The 20,157-nt window shown below is 49.1% G+C and overlaps 1 protein-coding gene across 10 annotated transcripts in view; it reads right to left on the bottom strand.

Annotated features, from left to right (window-relative positions):
• Window positions 1-1,163: 1,163 nt before the first annotated feature.
• Window positions 1,164-20,157, bottom strand: part of FAM118A (family with sequence similarity 118 member A) — a 33,397-nt gene continuing 14,403 nt past the window's right edge. For 4 of the 10 annotated variants that reach the window (XM_030914957.1, XM_030914955.1, XM_030914956.1 and 1 more), the window contains exons 4-9: window positions 16,209-16,430; window positions 12,649-12,777; window positions 10,639-10,924; window positions 7,988-8,020; window positions 6,960-7,043; window positions 2,694-2,713 (exon numbers count right to left, since the gene is read on the bottom strand). In XM_030914957.1, the coding sequence (XP_030770817.1) occupies window positions 2,694-2,713; window positions 6,960-7,043; window positions 7,988-8,020; window positions 10,639-10,924; window positions 12,649-12,777; window positions 16,209-16,430 (774 nt within the window). Of the gene's footprint in view, window positions 2,714-6,959; window positions 7,044-7,987; window positions 8,021-10,638; window positions 10,925-12,648; window positions 12,778-16,208; window positions 16,431-20,157 lie in introns of all 10 variants that reach the window. The other 6 variants (XM_010367772.2, XM_030914959.1, XM_030914954.1 and 3 more) reach the window with 5 other exon arrangements.

Here is a 20,157-nt window from a genome sequence, read left to right as displayed (position 1 = left end):
TTTAGCAGAGACAGGGTTTCACCACATTGGCCAGGCTGGTCTCGAACTCCTGGCCTTAAGCGATCCCACTCGTCTCAGCCTCTCAAAGTGCTGGAATTACAGGCGTGAGCCTCTGCGCTTGGCTGTTCTCTTTCAAAACTTTGACTTACAGACAACGACTGTCAGTGATCCCACCAAATTCAGTCATTTCTGATATAACACAGCATGCCCAGTAACCTAATTTAAGGGCCACAGTACATATTCAGGCTTTGTTGAGATAGTAAGGAGGTTCTTAGCAGGTACTTGTATAACTTTAAAATGTAACCATTTTATTTTTATTTTTTATTTTTTAGATGGAATTTCCCTGTCGACCAGGCTGGACTGCAGTGGTGCGATCTTGGTTCACTGCAACCTCTGCCTCCTTGGTTCAAGTGATTCTCCTGTGTCAGTCTCCCAAGTAGCTGGGATTACAGGCGCACGCCACCACGCCAAGCTAATTTTTGTATTTTTAGTAGAGACAGGGTTTCACCATGTTGGCCAGGCTGGTCTCAAACTCCTGGCCTCAAGTGATCTGCCCACCTCAGCCTCCCAAAGTGCTGGGATTACAGGTTTGAGCTACCTGCCCTGCCTTAAAATATAACCATTTTAAAATGTAATGGCTATTCTAGCTTGAGGCATTAAACAGCAGGGCCAACTTTGTTGCCTCCTCATGTGATGTTTCTCAGTGACTAAACTATACACAAGCAAGTGCACATGCTGGAGTTGCTTCTAATCTATCAGTCGCATTGGAATAAACTTTACATTCTACAACGAGCATACAACAGAACCAACTAGATACATCCATTTGGTACAGCAACATGGCTGCGTCCTCCAGCAGAAAACACAAAGCTTTTCTTACAATGGGCTGTAATGAGCTTTACATACTACTGCATAGCATCCTCTATGCCTATAATTCTGCTATACCCTGTGTCTGGCCAGCTCTCAGATTCAGATACTCCCTGACTGCACTTAGTAAATGACATTAAAAAAAATAATTTATAATGTTTGCTTTTTAAAACACTTAAACACATTCAAGTAACCATTTAGTTGATTTCACAGTTGGGTGGCAACTCAAGCTAAAAATTCTCACTAAATAACATTCTAGCAAGCCATGGCATAACTAAAGAAACACTGAGCACACAGGGTTGAAGTTAAAATTTTATTTATGGCTGGAGTGGCATAAAAGATTTGTTTTCCATGCTTCAAAAAGAAAAAAAAAGTTTTCAGGCTTATCTCCCTCCCTTTGCATCCTACCCTTCTGTTTCCTGTTCTTAACATTCTCTGTACCTGTGGGAGTCATCCATGGGGAGTGTCACAGGGCTTGGCAAGAAATGTCCCATTGAAGATAAGTGGCCTCAAACTGAAACCAAGCAGGGCCGTTTGTTTCCAAAGAGAACCCCCCACTGTAGGGCCACTCATGAACCACCACAGAAGCAGCTGCTGCTTCACAGAGAAGTTCCCCGGGCATCAGCAGCGCACCCAGCACAGCCGTTTCATGTGGGTGAACCTGAGAAGGTTTAAAGTGTTGCAGGCCCTTTTCAAGTTCTGCCTCCCTCACTCTCTGCAAACTCCCTTAATATGGGCCATAGAAGAGAATTTTAAGAGACAATAACAGACTTGCAAAGCCTGGAATTTATAATGTTTGAAACCTGGTCTTTCAAACTTGGGCTGTCCCGGTTGTCAGTGCCACAGTGGCCCTGCACAACGCTGGCCTGAACTTCTGCAAAGGGCCTCTGGCTCCTCCGATTTCACAGTTCTTAGCAATATCAGACCTGTGTTTCTTTGGAACAGAAGTTACTAAAACAACCTAATTCCAAAGAAGCCCTTTGATCCATCCAGTTGTTCTCCCTAAAAACATACCATTTTCACTAGCAGATTCATTCTTTACTATTTAACAGTGGAACAAACATACCTTTAAAATGCTTTCTATAGTAACATGTTTCCATAAACAAATTATAAGATGTGTTTATTTCACTGGGCACAGTGGCTCATGCCTGTAATCCCAGCACTTCGGGAGGCTGAGGCGGGCGGATCACCTGAGGTCAAGAGTTCGAGACCAGCCTGGCCAACATGGTGAAACTCCCAACTCTACTAAAAATACAAAAATTAGCCAGGCATGGTGGTAGACGCCTGTAATCCCAGCTATTCGGGAGGCTGAGGCAGGAGAATCACTTGAGCCCAGAAGGTTGAGGCTGCAGTGAGCTGAGATCGCGCCACTGCACTCTGTCCTGGGTGACAGTGAGACTCTGACTCAAAAAAAAATAAAATAAAATAAATGTCTATTTTGTATTTTCTCTTTGGCAACTACTGTTGCTTGAACAGTCTTTACTCTTCCCCTTTTATTACAAAAAATACCACCTTGACAAAAGAGAGCCTGTCAGATAGGAACGGGAACACCAGGTCCACCCCTTCCCATGGATTCTGGCCCCTGAGGTAGCTGTCCATCAGTCCTTGCAAAGTCCACCTGAAGTCACCTCCTGCACAGTTCAACACACAGGGGAGCCCTCTCACCCAGCCTTGAGGGCCACACGTGTGCCCATGTGGCTCTCTTGGTGTATGTGAGGTTTCGCAATCAGAGATCCACGTGGAGTTCTCCATACACTCCTCTTCGTTTGGGCACTGTGGTTACAGAAGGCTGGTTTTCAAGTTGCAGGTTTTACTGGTTTTAAAAGATTTCAAGACCCTCCAGCATCATCTGTTTAAATGAAAGAACGAAAAGCCCAAGGGTTAAAGTCCAGCTAAAAGAAGTTATTTGCAATAGATTTCTATTTCAGAAACTGCTTTACAATTGTTCTTCTGTGCAGAAGACTTAGAAAACCCCTCCACAATGGAAACAGTAGCCGCTGTCTGGAAATGACCTTGTGTAAGTATCGATACCATCAGGGGATCAACCAAGTGATGACAATTACATTTGCAACCATCTGTGGGAATCTCAATCCATGAGCATGGATGCTCTTTTATTTCTCAGTGGACTGAGGATGGGGCAATTTCAACAAACATACAGTGAGAGCCTGCTGGAGGTATGGAGAAGAAGCCTGTCGATTCCTCTGGGATCCCCGGGCTTGGCTTCTCTCACCCACATGCAGGACAGGCCAAGGCTTTCTGTACAACAGAGGCCAGGAGCTTCGCCCTAAGGAGACATGACTGTGTGGGGACAGCTGGGGCTGCAGGTGCAGGTGATGGCGTCTAGGAGCACAGATCTTACAGGTATTGAAGAAAACCCCTGCCCAATGCTCCATAGCAAGGTCTACCAGGCAGTAGGCCCTGCCTCCTAATGTGCACACCAGTCAGAGGTAGGCCACGGGGGACAAAATCTATGTACACAAAACGAGCAACAGCAGAAGAAAGCCAATCTATTGAGCATAATCGCCCGGGCCTTCGTTCTTGTCAGCAGGCACTGGAGGAGCCCAGATGTGCAGAGAACAAAACAAGGAACATGAAAGAAACTAGTGGGAAAGAACCACCTACCCCAGAGGAAACAGTTCACAGAACACCAGTTTGGTGTTTTGTTTTTACTTACACGATGGTTCTACTAGCTGAACTCACAATCCAAATATTTGCAAAAAGATTTCAAACAGTCTGATCCAAAACACTATCAAAATCTACTTCTCTAAAACGTGTGTGCCCCCAAGTGCACCTGAAGTTCTATAAAACTATTATTATTTTATCTTTTTTGAGACAGAGTCTTGCTCTGTCACCCAGGCTGCAGTACAATGGCACAATCTCAGCTCACTGCAACCTCTGGCTCCTGGGTTCAAGCAATTCTCCTGCCTCAGCCTCCTGAGTAGCTGGGACTACAGGCACATGCCACCACACCCGGCTAATTTTTGTATTTTCAGTAGAGATGGGGTTTCCCCATGTTGGCCAGGCTGGTCTCAAACTCCTGACCTCAGGTGATCTACCTGCCTCAGCCTCCCAAAGTGCTGGGATGACAGGCGTGAGCCACCGCGCCTGGCTGTAGTTGTATAAAACTAAACGAGAGGATGCCGAGTCTGCGACAGCTGCCCCTCACAGCTCTCCCATGAGGACCCCCACACCAGTTCACTCTCATCTTTCCTGCCCCTGGACGGCAGGACGCTAGGGCGCCCCCACCCCCTGCTGCCAGCCCTTGTGCTGTAATTCACTCTGCAGGTGGCCCTTTTAGAACTGCCTTATTTTACTTGACTGAGTTTGCACTCACTATGAATCTTTATAAACATGTACTGTTGCACATGGTCCCTGTGGTGTTGAGGGAACATGCAGGGACATAATACTGCTCCAACATACCCGCTGAAGGATTTAAACTGTTAAATGAAGAGGCCGGGCGCGGTGGCTCAAGCCTGTAATCCCAGCACTTTGGGAGGCCGAGACAGGCGGATACGACGTCAGGAGATCGAGACCATCCTGGCTAACACGGTGAAACCCCATCTCTGCTAAAAAAATACAAAAATCTAGCCGCACGAGGTGGTGGGCGCCTGTAGTCCCAGCTACTCGGGAGGCTGAGGCAGGAGAATGGCGTGAACCCGGGAGGCGGAGCTTGCAGTGAGCTGAGATCCAGCCACTGCACTTCCAGCCTGGGTGACAGAGCGAGACTCCGTCTCAAAAAAACAAAACAAAACAAATGTTAAATGAAGAGGTAACTGAAAAGCTGGATGCTTCATAGCTCTCAGAAATTTTTGGTGGACTGCTATATAGGTATTTAAGAGTGTTTTACTTTGGTTTACTTATATAAAGTACTAAAATATAAACTCCTATTATATGAAAATCCTCTCTCCCAATGTTTTCAGGAATGTAGTAGTCAGATAACCAGGTTGACTTCTGTCTCCAGAGTTCTCACAGACATAGAACAGCAGATGCTCTGAGAAAAGGTAACTAAGAAAACAAGAGCTTGGCCGGGCACAGTGGCTCACGCCTATAATCCCAGCAGTTTGGGAGGCCAAAGTGGGTGGATCACAAGGTCAGGAGTTTGAGACCAGCCTGGCCAACATAGTGAAACCCCATCTCTACTAAAAATACAAAATTAGTCGGGCATGGTGGTGTGCGGCTGTAGTCCCAGCTGCTCAGGAAGCTGAGGCAGGAGAATGGCTCGAACCCAAGAGGTGGAAGTTCCGGTGAGCTGAGATGGCACCACCGCACTCCAGCCTGGGCGACAGAAGACTCTGTCTCAAAAAATAAAAAAAAGACATCAGAGAAAACTTAAAAGACAGTGGAAATCAATCCAGGCAATCCCAACTAGTATGACTTCCAGAAAGGGAGAACAGAGAAGATGGAAAGAAATGAAATAAAGAGAATCACAGACTATTCCAGAACTGGAGAAATGGAGGAAGAAAAAGAACATGTGAATAAGGCAGGGAAAAAAAGTTTTCCACCTAAATACATCCTCACTGAATTTCTAATCAAGGGAAAAGGGGACCCTAAAAGCTCCCAGGGAAAAAAGCAACGGGTACCTTCAAATCACTGGGAACAGGTTCCCATCAGACCCTCTTCATAGAAAACCTGGTCTTCAGACAGTGGAGTCTGGGGGAGTCACAACCAAGAACCCCACACCAGAACTACCAGCGAGCGTGGGGATGGCAGACACCTGCAGACACATCGCCCTTGGGAGGCGACCCCGCGCGGGGCTCTGCAGAAGCAGCCTCAGGAGGCGCTCGCGGGATGGACGGGGCGAGAGCAAGGGAGACCTGGGCCTCCATCTCGGAGGGAGGAGGGAAGCTCGGGAGGCAGGCACACAGCAGGCCCCCACGGAGCCGACCAGGAGAAGGTGTCCTGGGAGACGTGGGGTGGCAGGATGAAGAGAACGCATACTTTTTTGAAAAAAAAATTCTTAGTTCTGAAAGCTGAGGGAATGCATACGTTTAAGAATATTGGGAAATGTTCTTGTTTGGAAAACAAAGGGGAAAGAAGAACCTAAAAACTCCTCAAAAAATAAGAAGTAACACAAATGTCTTAAAGCCCCAATATTAAACAATAAAAAATGGGAGAATGGAATGTAAGAACAAGCCACATTTGACCCTGACGTTGAGAACACATGTGCAGCTGGCACAGGCGCCGTGGCACTGGGCCCACGGCCACAGCCACAAGCTGGCTAAGCAGGAAAGAACACTGACGCTGTTTTCATCAAGGAAATGCTTTTGTTTGCCAAGTTTTATAGTCAACCTACAGACAGACTGGGGGTCTCACTTCCTTTCTGTCCTGTCACCACGGAGACCAACAAAACGGGGAAGCCAGCGGGCTACGGGGTGGGATACACAAGCGGGGGCCCATCCAGCCCAGGCTTCGTGTTGGGAACTCTGGCTTAAGCATGTTATTTAAAGAATGAGAAATAACACACAGCCCTAGGCAAACCTGGGAGGAGAGGGAGGGACCGGCACGAACGAGCGAGATCGCCCTTCGTAGTGTCAACAGAGAGGCCTATTCAAATACACTGTTTAGACAGTTCAATCACTTACATCTTAGTCTGTAACAGAGGCAGCACAGCTCAAATGATTTAAAGTGCTTTTCTACAGAGACTCAGGTGACATGCATCAGGCTAGTGGTCACCCTTAGGGGCTGGAGGAGGCTGGAGAGTGACAAGGGGGTTCCTGGCAATGCTGCTTCCTCAACTGGGTGTGATTAGATGGGAGCGTTCACTTTGCAAAAATGCACTGAGCTGACCTTACATAACTTGTGCACTTTTTTTCTTTCTGTAGAGAGCATCCTTCTGCAAGCTGCACCTTCCTAGTGTATGTTTTCTCCGTAACAATTTTCTAAAGAGGTACCAGCACCTCTGGGCAGTTGGAATTGGGTTAGGGTGAGAGGTCAGGGTCTCTGCTAAGCCTCCTGTGCTCTCTGGCCCTGACAGAATGTATGCACCATCCTCCTACCATAGGGCCCGGGGCATTAAAGCGCGGCCTGGTCCCTGAAGATGCCTGCCAACCAGACAGACCTGAGGCAGCTCCCCACAAAAAGAACAGACACAATACCAGTATCTGATTGTCTGAGTTTTTTTGAAACTTCAATTCCATTCTCTTCTAACTTCCTCTTTGCACAGTCCTGGCATGCATTACCTGAAAGAGGAAAATTTATTCAGAAGCTTGTTTATTTAGAATCCACCCGTCAAGGCACAGTTTCTAAATGTGACCTTACTGAAGCATTGGCCAAACAGACCCTGCCATCCCCTGCAGATGACACTGACCACACTACGGCTTCTCTCCAAAGAAAGTCATGCTTCCAGGAGTCGCATTTCAGTAAGAAAGCAACTGTAATAAAGATGTCCTTTCGCATGGGTATAGGTGGATGAGAAGCTGACTGCGGCGGTTTTATACTTCCTGCACCACTAACATGGATGTGATGCGAGCAGCTCCCACATCGATGCGCGTTTTCTCATCTGTGAACGCACTGGGCCAAACAGGCAGGGAAAACGGGGCTGTGCACAGAGGCCTCCACGCCACTCACCAGAGTCCCTTTTACCCAAATGGCTCAGCAAGGGGAGGCACCTGGTGCCCAGTTCACACACAGGAGGATGCTTGTAGCCACCAAGTCTTGTTAAATGTATAAACAGGCAGAACTGAGCCCAGCAATAAGAGCATTCACATTTCAAACAAGTATTAAATAGAAAGCTTCTGTGTGAAAGCTCAGACCCGTGCAGTGAGCACTGCAGAAGAGCTGGGTCACTCTAAGGCACTGCATCTTGCACCACATGGTATCACCCAAATAGAAAATGTTCCAAGTCCCCTGTCACTCTTGGTTCTAGGGCAAGAAATTATTCTCAGGTGCCAGCTGGCCCACGTGTGATCCGGCTGTGCTTCCTCGTCAAAGGGACGGCCTTTAGTCTCTCGGTGTGGCAGGGACCATGCTAAAGCTTGAGTATTTATCATCTTCAGTGGGGCTGTCTTAATATAAGCGGATTATTTAAGGTAAAAACAAACGTTTATGATTTTACAGTTAATGACAGAAGACAATGGAATGTGTAGGCAAAAAACAGGCTGGCAAGAAGAAAGATCTGCTTTACCCAATAATGTGGTGCTGTCCACTCGGTCAGCATCTGAAGGAGAAAGAAAAGCAGTCAGTGGAACCGAGACACCCAGAGCTCGTCCTCCTCAGCTGCTGGCAGGCAGTGACTAGGAACGGCAGTGACTGGCAACAGGCTTCTGGGCAGCTCAGCCCACACGGGCGGTAGGCTCCTGGGCCGCTTGCTGCCCTCTCTTCTGCACCTCCCAGGCTTGGCGCAAGGACTTGCTGAAGGAGCCAGCTGGCACAGGGAACGTGGCGTGGTGTCTGCGGTCGCTAGCATGACTGTCACCGTCATGGGCCTCCTCTCCCATCAGGAGTGGCACTCCAGGAATTCGAGTACAAATGTCCTTCATGACACAGCCACAGATTAAAACTCCCAATGACCTTGCAGTCTTCAGGCAGCCTGTCGAATCCACTTGCCTGCCCCAACCTGGAAAGGGAGCCTCAGCGGGACAGAAAGGAGCCCAAGCACATGCAGGGTTACTCTGGGTCCTGTTCTTCCGGGGAGTGTGGGGGTGGAATGAGAAGCGGCGGACGGGGGCAGAGATGAGGAAAGCCCGCTGCCTCTCTGCAGAGCCACGCACGTGGGCCGGTGCCAGGACGCACCAAATGGTGTATTTTGCTCTGCAGTCGGGCCAGGATCCCAATCCCAGCTTCAAAATGTCTGGGCACTAACTGGGCACGTGTGCCTGTGCCAGCTCCGCTCGTCTCATCTACGAAATCATCTACTTACTAGTGCTGCATGCTGCCACTGAAAACCCAACTAAGGTAAGAATATGGACCTCCCAGTAGAGGGTGACACACGGCAAGCAGAGGAGCTCCTTTCTTCTGCCCTTAATAAGAATTATACTTTTATTTATGGAAATGGAACTTACATTGGTCCATTTTGCTATTTATTAGCAATTTTGAAAAGAAATGATAGTGGTTAAAAAAACAAGAAAAACCTTAGCTGTTGGATTAGCTGTACATTCTCTAGTCTCCAAGTTCACAGCTGGTCACATATACCTGCCTCTGTGGCTAACCTGGTTCCAGTGTGTGGTGAGTGTGCCTGGGTTTCCTGTTACAATTAAATGAGCCAGCACAGGCCTTTCCAAGCTTGCCATCATCAATGTTTTATGATGCCAAACTCGCAGCTATTAATTCCCTTATGTTAAGATGATCAAGTTTTAGAATTTCTCAATTATCCTGGTCATTCCTGATAGGTGAGCAATTTCTCAAAAGGGCCAAGAAGCAGCACTTAAAAGAGGTGCTGCATTCAGAACAGGGACATTCAGAACACGGAGAAATACATTACTTGAAAAAAGAAGTCAAGTGTTCATGAAATCAGGTTGTGCTTGTGAAGTTGTAACTTTTCAACTGCAGTGACAGGACGCAAATATGAGATATCTGCATCTTTCAAGTGTTAAGTATCACAACTGATAAAGCTAGCCTGGCAGTTTTCTTTCTTGGTTAAGGAAACCTGAAACAGGAATAAATGTGTCCAGCTATACATGTGTGTACAGCTGTAAACTTCAAAGTTACTTTATGTTTTGTGTTTAGAGACAGGGCTTGCTTTGACATCCAGGCTGGAATGCAGTGGCCTGACCACAGCTCACTGCAGTCTCTAACTCCCGGGCTCAAGAGATCCCCCGATCTGAGCCTCCAGAGTAGCTGGCATCACAGATGTCCACCACCAAACCCAGCTATTTTTTTTTTTCTTTTCTTTTTTTTTTTTTTTTGAGACAGAGTCTCGCTCTGTGGCCCAGGCTGGAGTGCAGTGGCATGATCTCGGCTCACTGCAAGCTCCGCCTCCCTGGGTTCACACCATTCTCCTGCCTCAGCCTCCTGAGTAGCTGGGACTACAGGCGCCCGCCACCATGCCCGGCTAATTTTATGTACTTTTAGTAGATATGGAGTTTCACCAAGTTAGCCAGGATGGTCTCAATCTCCTGACTTTGTGCTCCACCTGCCTCAGCTTCCCAAAGAGCTGAGATTACAGGCGTGAGCCACCGCACCCGGCCCAAACCCAGCTAATCTTTTAAAACATTTTTGTAGAGACCAGGTCTCCCTATGTTGCCCAGGCTAGTCTTAAACCCCTGGGCTCAAGTAATCCTCCTGCCCTGGCCTCCCAAAAAACTGGGATGACAGGCACGAGCCACCGCATCCAGCCGGAAGTTAAAGTTCTAGTTACAGACTGTCACTAGGACACCAATTACTCCAATCTTCTCATTTTAAATTCCAGAGGCAGTTTTTAAAAATAATAACTAGAAGATTGGTGAATTTTCTGGATAGGTGAATTACATCAAAGAGAGACAGCAACAACTGGAAGAGCCCTTGAGTTTCGTACTTGAAAAGCGAAGGCAGCCAGGTGCAGCGGCTCACGCCTGAAATCCCAGCACTTCAGGAGGGCGAGACCAGCCTGACCAGCATGGTGAAACCCCGTCTCTACTAAAAATACAAAATTAACCAGGCGTGGTGGCACATGCCTGTAATCCCAGCTACTCGGGAGGCTGAGGCAGGAGAATCCGTTGAACACAGGAGGTGGAGGTTGTGGTGAGCCAAGATGGCGCACTGCACTCCAGCCTGGGCAACAAGAGCGAGACTCCGTCTCAAAAAAAAAAAAAAAAAAAAAAAGTAAAAGAAAAAGGAAAGTGAAGCCAGATCTCATACCTGGGCTTTGCTGTTTGCAGATCTGAGTGGCAAGGTCTTGCACATATCCTGGAAAATGGTCAAAACAGTCCCCGTAGGATACAACTTTGATTCCGTGCAGAAGCATATCTGCCTGATGCTTAAAGAAATGGTCTTCATTCTCCTTCAGCACCAGCATGTAGTGCTCCAAATCCACCTTATTTGGCACGGAGTAGAGAAAGAGGGCCTGGAATATCTGATCACGAAGGGTCTCTCCACAGCCCACAAACAGAAAGGACTTGGTGCGGTATAAGTTCTGGAGGACTTCCTAGAAAAAGCCAATGGAGAAATCGGGTGCTCATTTGAAAGACAGCAAGAGCTTATGACTAACCAAGTCACATCCCTGTGCTTTTACATCACTGCTCCGTGAGTCACATGCGTGTGCTTTCAAATCCCTGCTCCTGACAGGCATTCCCAGGGCCACACTGAGGAACACAGTTAGAAGGACAGTGTCGTCTCTGATGTGGCACTCAGGTCACCTCATAGCAGCAGCCCATGGTGGCAAAGACCAAAGCTGGGCTGAGCCTGCCTGTCCCCACCTAAGCCAGGGTAACTGGTCTTGGCCGAGGTGGGTGGCAGTGCACACGCCCCTTACAGCAAGGCCAGCCCGCTCCGCACACTCACCAGGGAAGTCACCAAACTCAAATTTTCTCAAACTGGGTACAATTTTAAATTACTAAAAAACATAAAATGAGGACAGTAAATGTTTTCAGTTCAGAATTATGCACATAAAACACCCTGAAATTAATGTTGACCTCAGTGGGTCCTATGTGGGAATTCTTGCAGGGGTGGTTTTACAAATGAGGGCAGGAGAGCTGAGGAGGGGATCAGTGACCATGACTGACGGGGTCGGGTGGGCAAAGAGAAAGCAGATTATGTGGGATCACTTAGGCAGGCAGGAGGGAATCACCAATTCAGCTAACCAAATATCTCAGAGAGGCTCAATCTCAGCACAGGTATTTCTTATAACCAAGCAGTATTAATGATGTAACTGAAAAGCATCTGCCTAGTCACTCATCCTGCTGACACCTGTCACTGGCATGACACCAGCCCAGCGCTAAGCACTGAGGAACACGGCGCCTAGCTGTGTACCTGCGAGTGAATCCACAGACACCGAGTTTCTCAGTGATTAACAGAAGAACAGCTTTTCCACACTTCATTCTAGGGCGTCAAGAAGACCTCACAGCCGGGCGTGGGGGCACACACCTGCAGTCCCACCTACTCGGGAGACTAAGGCAGGAGGATCCTTGGGCCCAGGAGTTCAAGGAAGCAGTGAGCTTTAATCATGCCACTGCACTTCGGTCTGGCCCACAGAGCAAGACCTTGTCTATTTAAGAAGAAGAAAAATAAAAACCTCACAGAGAATGAAGTTTTATTTACTTTTATTTTTTATTTTTAGAAATGAGGTATCGCTCTGTTGCCCAGGCTGGAGTGCAGTGGTGTGATCCCAGCTCATTGCAGCCTCTCCCTCCTGGACTCAAGCGATCCTCCTGCCTTGGCCTACCAAAGCGCTGGGATTACAGGCATGAGCCACTATACCAGGCCAAGAATGAAGCTTTACAACTACAGGAAGGAGAGCAGAGAATTTCAGACTAGAAGATGCCTGGAAGAATAAGGACCACATTCTAGACTGCACGGGGCCCTGTATGTCATGCTGAGGAGTTCCACTGTACACCTGGGCAGGTGAGAACCACCAAATGGCTGGGGCTCCTGGAGGGGGTAAGGGCAGATCTATGCTTTTAAAGCAATCATGGATTCCTTCCTCCAACGAATGTTCGCCAAGCATCTACTCAACATGGAGGCACCATGCAGGATCCCAGAGACACAGACGAGGACAAGAGACGTGGCCCCTCTCTCAGCAACTGTGTGAAGGGACCAACCCGAAGGGCACAGAGGCCTGGAGCCTGCGAAGCCACTCGACTGCAGCCAACGGCCAGTGGCCACCAGGAATCCCCCAGAGGACGCACCGATGCTAATTAGGACGGGCCGTACCATGACTTCTGCGTCTTGAGTGACGTCTTTATACCCCGATGGGTCCAGCACCATCCCGCAGGGGTCCGTGTAGAGGCCGTGAATGTGGAGGACGCCGTACTTGATGTGCCCTCTTGCCCACTCAAGGACCTACCAAACATCAAGCCAAGACAAACACATCCTCAAACTGTTTCAAACAGAGACAAGAAAACACTGAAATTGGATCTATAGTTTTTAAACTTATCTTGGAAAGAATCAGAGAGACGCTTCACTTTACAATTACACCTCCAAAACCTAAGAGAAACTCGGCTGTGAGCCCTAGTTATTCCCGTCCTACGACAGTACAATTACGCCTGTAAAACCTGAGAGGAGATCGGCTGTTAGCGCCAGTCATGCGGGTCCCGTGACAGCAAAAGAGCTTCTTTAGCTGGGCATGGTGGCTCATGCCTATAATCCCAGCTACTCAGGCCAAGGCCAAGACTTGAGCTCAGGAGTTCGAGACCAGCCTGGGCAACAAAGTCAGACCCCATCTCAGGGGGGAAAAAAAAGGAACTTATTTAAAGACAGTTACATAGAAAATGTCTTTAACACTTGAGATTACTGCAAACTGTTAAGAATGATTACTTTAGGTGGGTTATGGGGACTTTCACTTCTACGTTATATGTTATATTTTAATTACTGCTATTTCTGTATTACTTCTACACACCCAGAAATAAAGATATATATATATATGGGGAAAAGTGTTTATCAGATAGCTAAGTACATTCCTTTCAGTTCAAGATACAGAACACAGGACCTGATAAAGATGCCCATCAGGTCACCGTCGAGTCATCTGCACCCCGGGGCCCGTGCGGCAGCAGGTGGAACGGTACACAAACGCCCACAGCCCTGCTGCCATCACTGGGCAGTGAGCCAGCTGGCAGTTCTGTTGATGCAACTGTCTGTTTCCGACAGCAAGCCTCAGCAGTGGGGACCGTGTGGCTGAGACGCAGACAGCAGGTGTCCACCCCACGGCACTGCCGGCAGGCATGGGTGCCTTGGCCCTGCCCATTCCCCTCAGGCGGCCCTGCCCCTGTGTACACCACCCTGTGCAGAAGGGGAGCAGGGGCTGCAGCCGAGCTCAGCCCTCACACGGACACTGAGGTCTGGATGAGACATCATCTCTGCGTAATTCAGTTTCTTTGTACACAGAGCGGGGCCCGGGCCTTCCCTCACAAGGCAGCCCAGACAACACAGGCAGCAGTGTTAGTTATGAATAACATGAGCAGACACACAAAAATCACAAGTGTGCCACAAAAGAAATATCAATAGTCACATGAAACTATGCTCAACCTTTAGTAATAGAAGAAATCAATGTTGAAAATTCTCAGCTATCAAATGGACAAAGCATATTTCATTTTGTTTTTTAATAACACCATGTGTTGGCAACATACAGGAAATGGATACTCCCACACACAGCCACTACCAGGAGTGTAACTGGTGCTCTTTCTGGAAAACAATTTGGTAATTTACATCATCAGTCTTTAAATATTCATACCTTTTGACCATAAAACTCTTATAGGAATTAACCTTGAAAATAGGACAGAAAAGTATGAGGACCCTGTAGTGTTATTTGTAACTGTAAATACATGCTAACTGATATAGCTTGGACCTTTGTCCCCACCCAAGTCTCATGTTGAATTGTGATCCTCTGTGCTAGAGGTGCGGCCTGGCGGGAGGTGCTTGGATCATGAGGCAGGATCATCCCTCATGGCTTGCTGCCATCTTCGTGATAGTGACTTCTTGAGAAATCTGGTCATTTAAAGGCATGTGGCACCTCCTCCCTGCCACTCTCTCTGTTGCCATGTGACATGCCTGCTCCCACTTTGCCTTCCGCCACAACTGGAAACTTCCTGAGGCCTCCCCGGAAGCAGACGCTGCTATGCTTCCTAGACAGCTATGGAACCGTGAGCCAATTACAGCTCTTTTCTTTATATATTACCCAGTCTCAGGAATTTTTTGTTTTTCTTTTGTTTTGTGAGACAGGGTCTCACTCTGTTGCCCAGGCTGGAGTGCAGTGATCTCACCTCACTGCAACCTCTGCCTCCCAGTTCAAGCTATTCTCCTGCCTCAGCCTCCTAAGTAGCTGGGATTGCAAGTGCGCACCACCATGCCTGGCTAATTTTTGTATTTTTAGTAGAGATAGGGTTTTGCCATGTTGGCCAGGCTGGTCTCGACCTCTTGGACTGAAGGGATCCACCTGCCTTGGCCTCCCAAAGTGCTGGGATTACAGGCGTGAGCCACCACACCCGGCCTCGGGTATTTCCTATATAGCAGTGTAAGAATGGCCTAATACGCTAACAACAGAGGCAGGATAACAATTTTAATTTAGTATTATAATCTTATTGCCATTTAAATCATGCTTTTTAAAAATGCTTAATGACAGAAACATAGTAATATAGTTTATAATATTAATATAATTATAATATAATCACAGTCCATAATATAAAGAAAAAAAATCAGGATTAAATCTTTGCATATATTACAATCGCAATTTGTTTTTAAAAAATTCACAGTAGGCCGGGCACGGTCGCTCACGCCTGTAATCCCAGCACTTTGGGAGGCTGAGACGGGCAGATCACCAGGTCAGGAGATCGAGACCATCCTGACTAACACGGTGAAACCCCGTCTCTACTAAAAATAAAAAATTAGCCGGGTGTGGTGGCGGGCGCCTGTAGTCCCAGCTACTCGGGAGGCTGAGGCAGGAGAATGGCATGAACCCGGGAGGCGGAGCTTGCAGTGAATGGAGATCGCGCCACTGTACTCCAGCCTGGGCGACAGAGCAAGACTCCGTCTCCAAAAAAAAAAAAAAAAAAAAATTCACAGTAATAGGACTGTGGCTGATTTTGCTTTTCTTTATTATTTTCTTTACTGTCCACATTTCCTCAAATGACCATAATGAATAAATGCAGATGAGAAACGCTTACATACCTACAGGACAGAACACATAAAGAAAATAAGAGCAAGTTGGGCAGAGCTGGTGGCTTACACCTGTCACCCCAGCCCTCCGGGAGGCTGAGGCAGGAGGATTACTTGAGCCGCAAATTCAAAGCTGCTGTGCAGTATGAGTTATGATTGTGCCACCGCACTCCAGCCTGAGTGACAGGGCAAGACCCTGTCTCTGAAAATACAAAATAAGAGCAGGAAAGAGAAGTCCTGAGATGCACGCAACACTGCCCCATCAGTTTCCAGCTGCCCTGCGGAGGCCGGCTCGGCCTTTTACGTCCTAGTGTCTTGGTTTCCCGTGGAGCACAGTATCCCAGAGGATGCCAATGTGCCACCTCCCATTCTTACTCTTTTAAGAGAAAGGGTCTCACTCTGTCACCCAGGCTGGAATAAGTGGCACGATCATAGCTCATTTCAGTCTGGAACTCCTGGGCTCAAGCAATCCTCCCACCTTGGCGTCCCCAGTAGCTGGGACTGCGGGCAGGCACCACCACGCCTGGCTACTTACTTCATTATTAATTCACTGCTCTAGGGTGAAAGCTGCTCCTAACCACAGAGCTCCCACACCTGTGGCTGCCCGCAGCCCCAGCCCGTACCTTAGTCTTGTCCTTCAGGTCCAGAGACTCCATGGGCTTGCTCTGCTGCTGCCCAAAGATCTCCAACAGGTTGTCGTAGTTGGTGGTCAGGACCATGGTGCCCCTGTCCATCAGGCGGAGGATCGACTGCAGCACCAGAGGGTTCTGGATGTGCTGCTCCAGGTTGTCAAACACCTCCATCAGGCAGTCCTGGAAGAAGTTGGGCTTGGTGTCGCCTGTGCGCTACAAAAAGATGGAATGACAGTTACAAAAACATCAGCTCTTAACTACTGAGCAGTTAAACAGGCCATGTTCTGGGTGCCAGAGATACAGCAGCTGAAAACAAAGAAAATCTGGCTTCACAGAGTGCACTGAAACTCCAGAGCAGGGGGCAGGCAATGCACACGTGTAGCATGCCACCGGTGACGCTGCCATGGGAAAGCAGGGCAGAGACGGGGCAGGCGCTGTCGGGGGAGGGTGAACAGGACCAAGGCACTAGGGAAGCCTCTCTGAGAAGTGGGCATCTGAACAGGGCCCTGAGGAGTGAGGGCTCATGGAAAATGTTCTAAGCAGAGGGAAGAGCAAGGGCCACAGCACTAAGGTTATGGCTCAGGTACATCCCAGGTCAGCAAAAGGCCACTGAGGCAGGAGAGGAGTGAGGGGAAGGGTTGGCAGCAGAGGCAGATGACCTGGGTCTTGAAGACCACGGTAAAGACTCTGGCTTTCCCTGAGTGCTGCAGAGTCCCAGTTTTCTCTTTCGGTGGTATATGAAACAGCGTGTCTTCATGGCACCTTCAGTGAGGTGGGAGGCAGTGTTTCTTTTCTTTTTTTTTTTTTTTTTTTTGAGATAGGGCTTTGGTCTGTCATCCAGGCTGGAGCACAGTGGTGCCAGGATAGCTCGCTGCAGCCTCTGACTCCTGGGCCCAGGCGAGCTTCCCACCTCAGCCTCCCAAGTAGCTAGGGCCACAGGTGCCACTGCCACACCCAGCTCACTGTATTTAAAAAAAATAATAACAATTTCATCTTTTATTTTATATTATTTCATTTTTCATTTTATCATTTTATGTTTTGAGACAGAGTCTCACTCTGTCACCCAGGCTGGAGTGCAGTGAGTGGCACGATCACGGCTCACTGCAGCCTTGATCTCCCAGGCTCAAGTGATCCTCCCACCTCAGCCTCCCAAGTAGCCGTAATACCTAGTTAATTTTTTAATTTTTTTTTTTTTTTTTGAAACAGTCTTGCTCTGTCACCCAGGATGGAGTGCAGTGGCGTGATCTTGGCTCACTGCAACCTCCCCTCCCGATTCTCCTGCCTCAGCCTCCCAAGTTGCTGGGACTACAGGTGTGCACCACCACACCCAGCTAATTTTTGTATTTTTAGTAGAGACGGGGTTTCACCATATTGGCCAGGCTGGTCTCAAACTCCTGACCTCAGATGATCCATCTGCCTCAGCCTCGCCAAGTTGTGGGATTACAGGCGTGAGCCGCTGTACCCGGCCTAAAATTTTTTTTATTTGTTGTAGAGACGAGGTCTCGCCATGTTGCCCAGGCTCATCTTGAACTCCTGCCCTCAAGTGATCCGCCCACCTTGGCCTCCCAAAGTGCTGGAATTACAGGCGTGAGCCAGCACACCCGGCCCGTAGTGCTGCATATACTCTGAGAGACACAAGAGGATCAGGACTGAGGCCTGGCCTCCAGAGGCAGCCCTCAGTGATCACCGGTGGCCTTGACAGGAGCTGCCTCCAAGGGGCCTTGAGAGCCAAAGCCTGGCTGGCATGGCTTCAAGAGAAAAAAGAAGGGCTGGCGACAGCAGATGCAGCAACCATGCTGCAGAGCTTTGCTGGAGGGGACAGAGAGGCAGGGCGGAGGCCGGCTTAGGAGGACACCAGGTCCCCTCTGCCTGGCTCCCAGCCTCACCATCACACTCTGCCTCGGCACCTGGGCATCACAACCCCTCCCCTCGCCCTCTGGGCCTGTTCGCGTTGCTTGGCTGGCACAAGAAACCCAAGACTCACAGGTTCCCACTCATGGCCTCAGCCCTTCTGACTCTCCCACCCCCCCAAACCCTCCCACTGCCCCCAGTGGGTCTGCCGTCAGCCAGCCCCACATCCCCATCCTCTCCTGGGAAGACTCACCTTCTCCCCGACCCGAGACCTGGCTCTGCGCATCCCTGAGACCCCTCCCAGGGGGCTCCTCTGCACTCCCTGCACGGATGAAGGTGAGGGCTTGGCTCCAGGCTCCCTGGAGTCTCTCCAGCTGTGCTGTTGCAATGTGGGGTGATTCTCATGTCCACTTGGATGATTCTTCCTGGGATCATGGCCTCTAAATTCCACCCATCACTCTCCTCCCATGGTCCTGGCCCATCTCAGCCGTCCACACCACAGCACCCCAGGCCTCATCATTACCAAGACCCGGATCCTTTCCAGAACCTCTGGGCCAGCTTCCCCTGTCCAGCCACTCCCATCTGCCCACCTCTCTAGCACTTGGCTCCCAGGGAAACTTCAAACCCACTGAGGCCCGTGAGCTACTGACCCCACTACCACCGACCAGTCACTCGCTGCCCTGCTGTCCTGCCTTCTTCCATTGAGCAGCTTAGAGTCTATAATGGATCACTACAACTTCCCCAAATACACTTGCAAGCCCCTCGCCCTTCTCTGGCATTGCTGGAATTCCTGATGCAACCAACTCTGGGCTTCCCCGAGCCTGTTCTCCAACTCTCAACACAGCTGTGTCGAGGGCCTCACCTCAACACTCCCTGATGGAGGTTTTCAAAAACACACAACAGTGAGCAGAAGAGCTGAATGATGCTCAACTATTTGTTTACAAGACAAACGACTCTCATTCTAGACAAACTCTCATTTTAGACAAACGGCCTCTCTTCACATGAAGGACAATGAGGGCCCTCAGGGCTGCCCAGCGACCCCACTACCCTTCCCTGCCCTCCCTTCAACTCCTCCCTTCTTCTTCCTAGGAAGGGTGAGCAAAAGAGGAAATATTTTAGGTCTTGTGGGCCATAAAGTCTCCGTTGCAACTACTCCCCTCCGCCTGGAGGCATGAAAGCAGCCACATACTATAGGTAAATGAAAGGGCGTGGCTGCCTGTCAGAACCTCATCTGTAAAAACAGGCCCAAACAAGGCCATAAATTTCCAACTCCTGGCCTGTGGTGAGGGTGGTCCCTTATTAATAAAACATCCACGTGTGGCAGATCACCTAACTAAAAACACTCCTCAAGCTCTGGCAAACCTAGGTGCAGCCCTAGGTAAAACTGGCCAATGAGATGAAACAGAAGTGGTGTATGTGACTTCGGTGGTGGCCCTTGAAGCCCCCACTTCCTCCCCTGCACGCACTCCCTGCGCACGCATGTCATTTACAGCTGCTCACAGAGCACCAGACAGAAGCTGCCTGCTGAGGGTGGCAGAGCCAGCAAAGAGGAACCCTGCCCAGCCACCGTTTTCTCCTCGGGCTGCCCACCCGGGTCTCCAGGTGGGAAGTAAAAAGGTGCTCACATGAAGCCATGTGGTTTAAGGTCTCCTTTCACAGTTAACCTCAACTCTCCACTCTCCTTGGTGACGAGCTCTCTTTCCCTGCTCTCTCCTCTGTTCAAACCTCCAACATCTCGTCCTCTCAGATGGTGACTGTGCCTCTTCAGTAAATACAAGAGTAGAAGACAGCGCCTGCCAAGAGCTCCAGCCACAGGGTCCAGCTTCCCAGCCTTTATGCCCACACCTGGGCTGACCTGGGACAACAATGGCCTGCCGCACCTCCCCCTGCACCAGACCCATCGGCCCCAGGGCCTCACTCAGGAATAGCTCCTGCATCATCAGTGCTTCTCCTCTCGACTAGATCATCTCCACCACAGACAAAGAAGCTGGAACTTCTCCCATCTTCAAATGTTTTCTAGGAAGCACTTGTCATCTGAAGAAATATGGCTGGCCTGCTTACACCAAACATGCCTAAGGGATATCTCTTC

The sequence above is a fragment of the Rhinopithecus roxellana genome, chromosome 13 (assembly GCF_007565055.1).
Source record: "Rhinopithecus roxellana isolate Shanxi Qingling chromosome 13, ASM756505v1, whole genome shotgun sequence".
Classification (NCBI taxonomy): Eukaryota; Metazoa; Chordata; class Mammalia; order Primates; family Cercopithecidae; genus Rhinopithecus; species Rhinopithecus roxellana.
The sequence above is the reverse complement of the archived record's forward strand: the minus strand, read 5'-3'. Positions and strand labels throughout refer to the sequence as shown.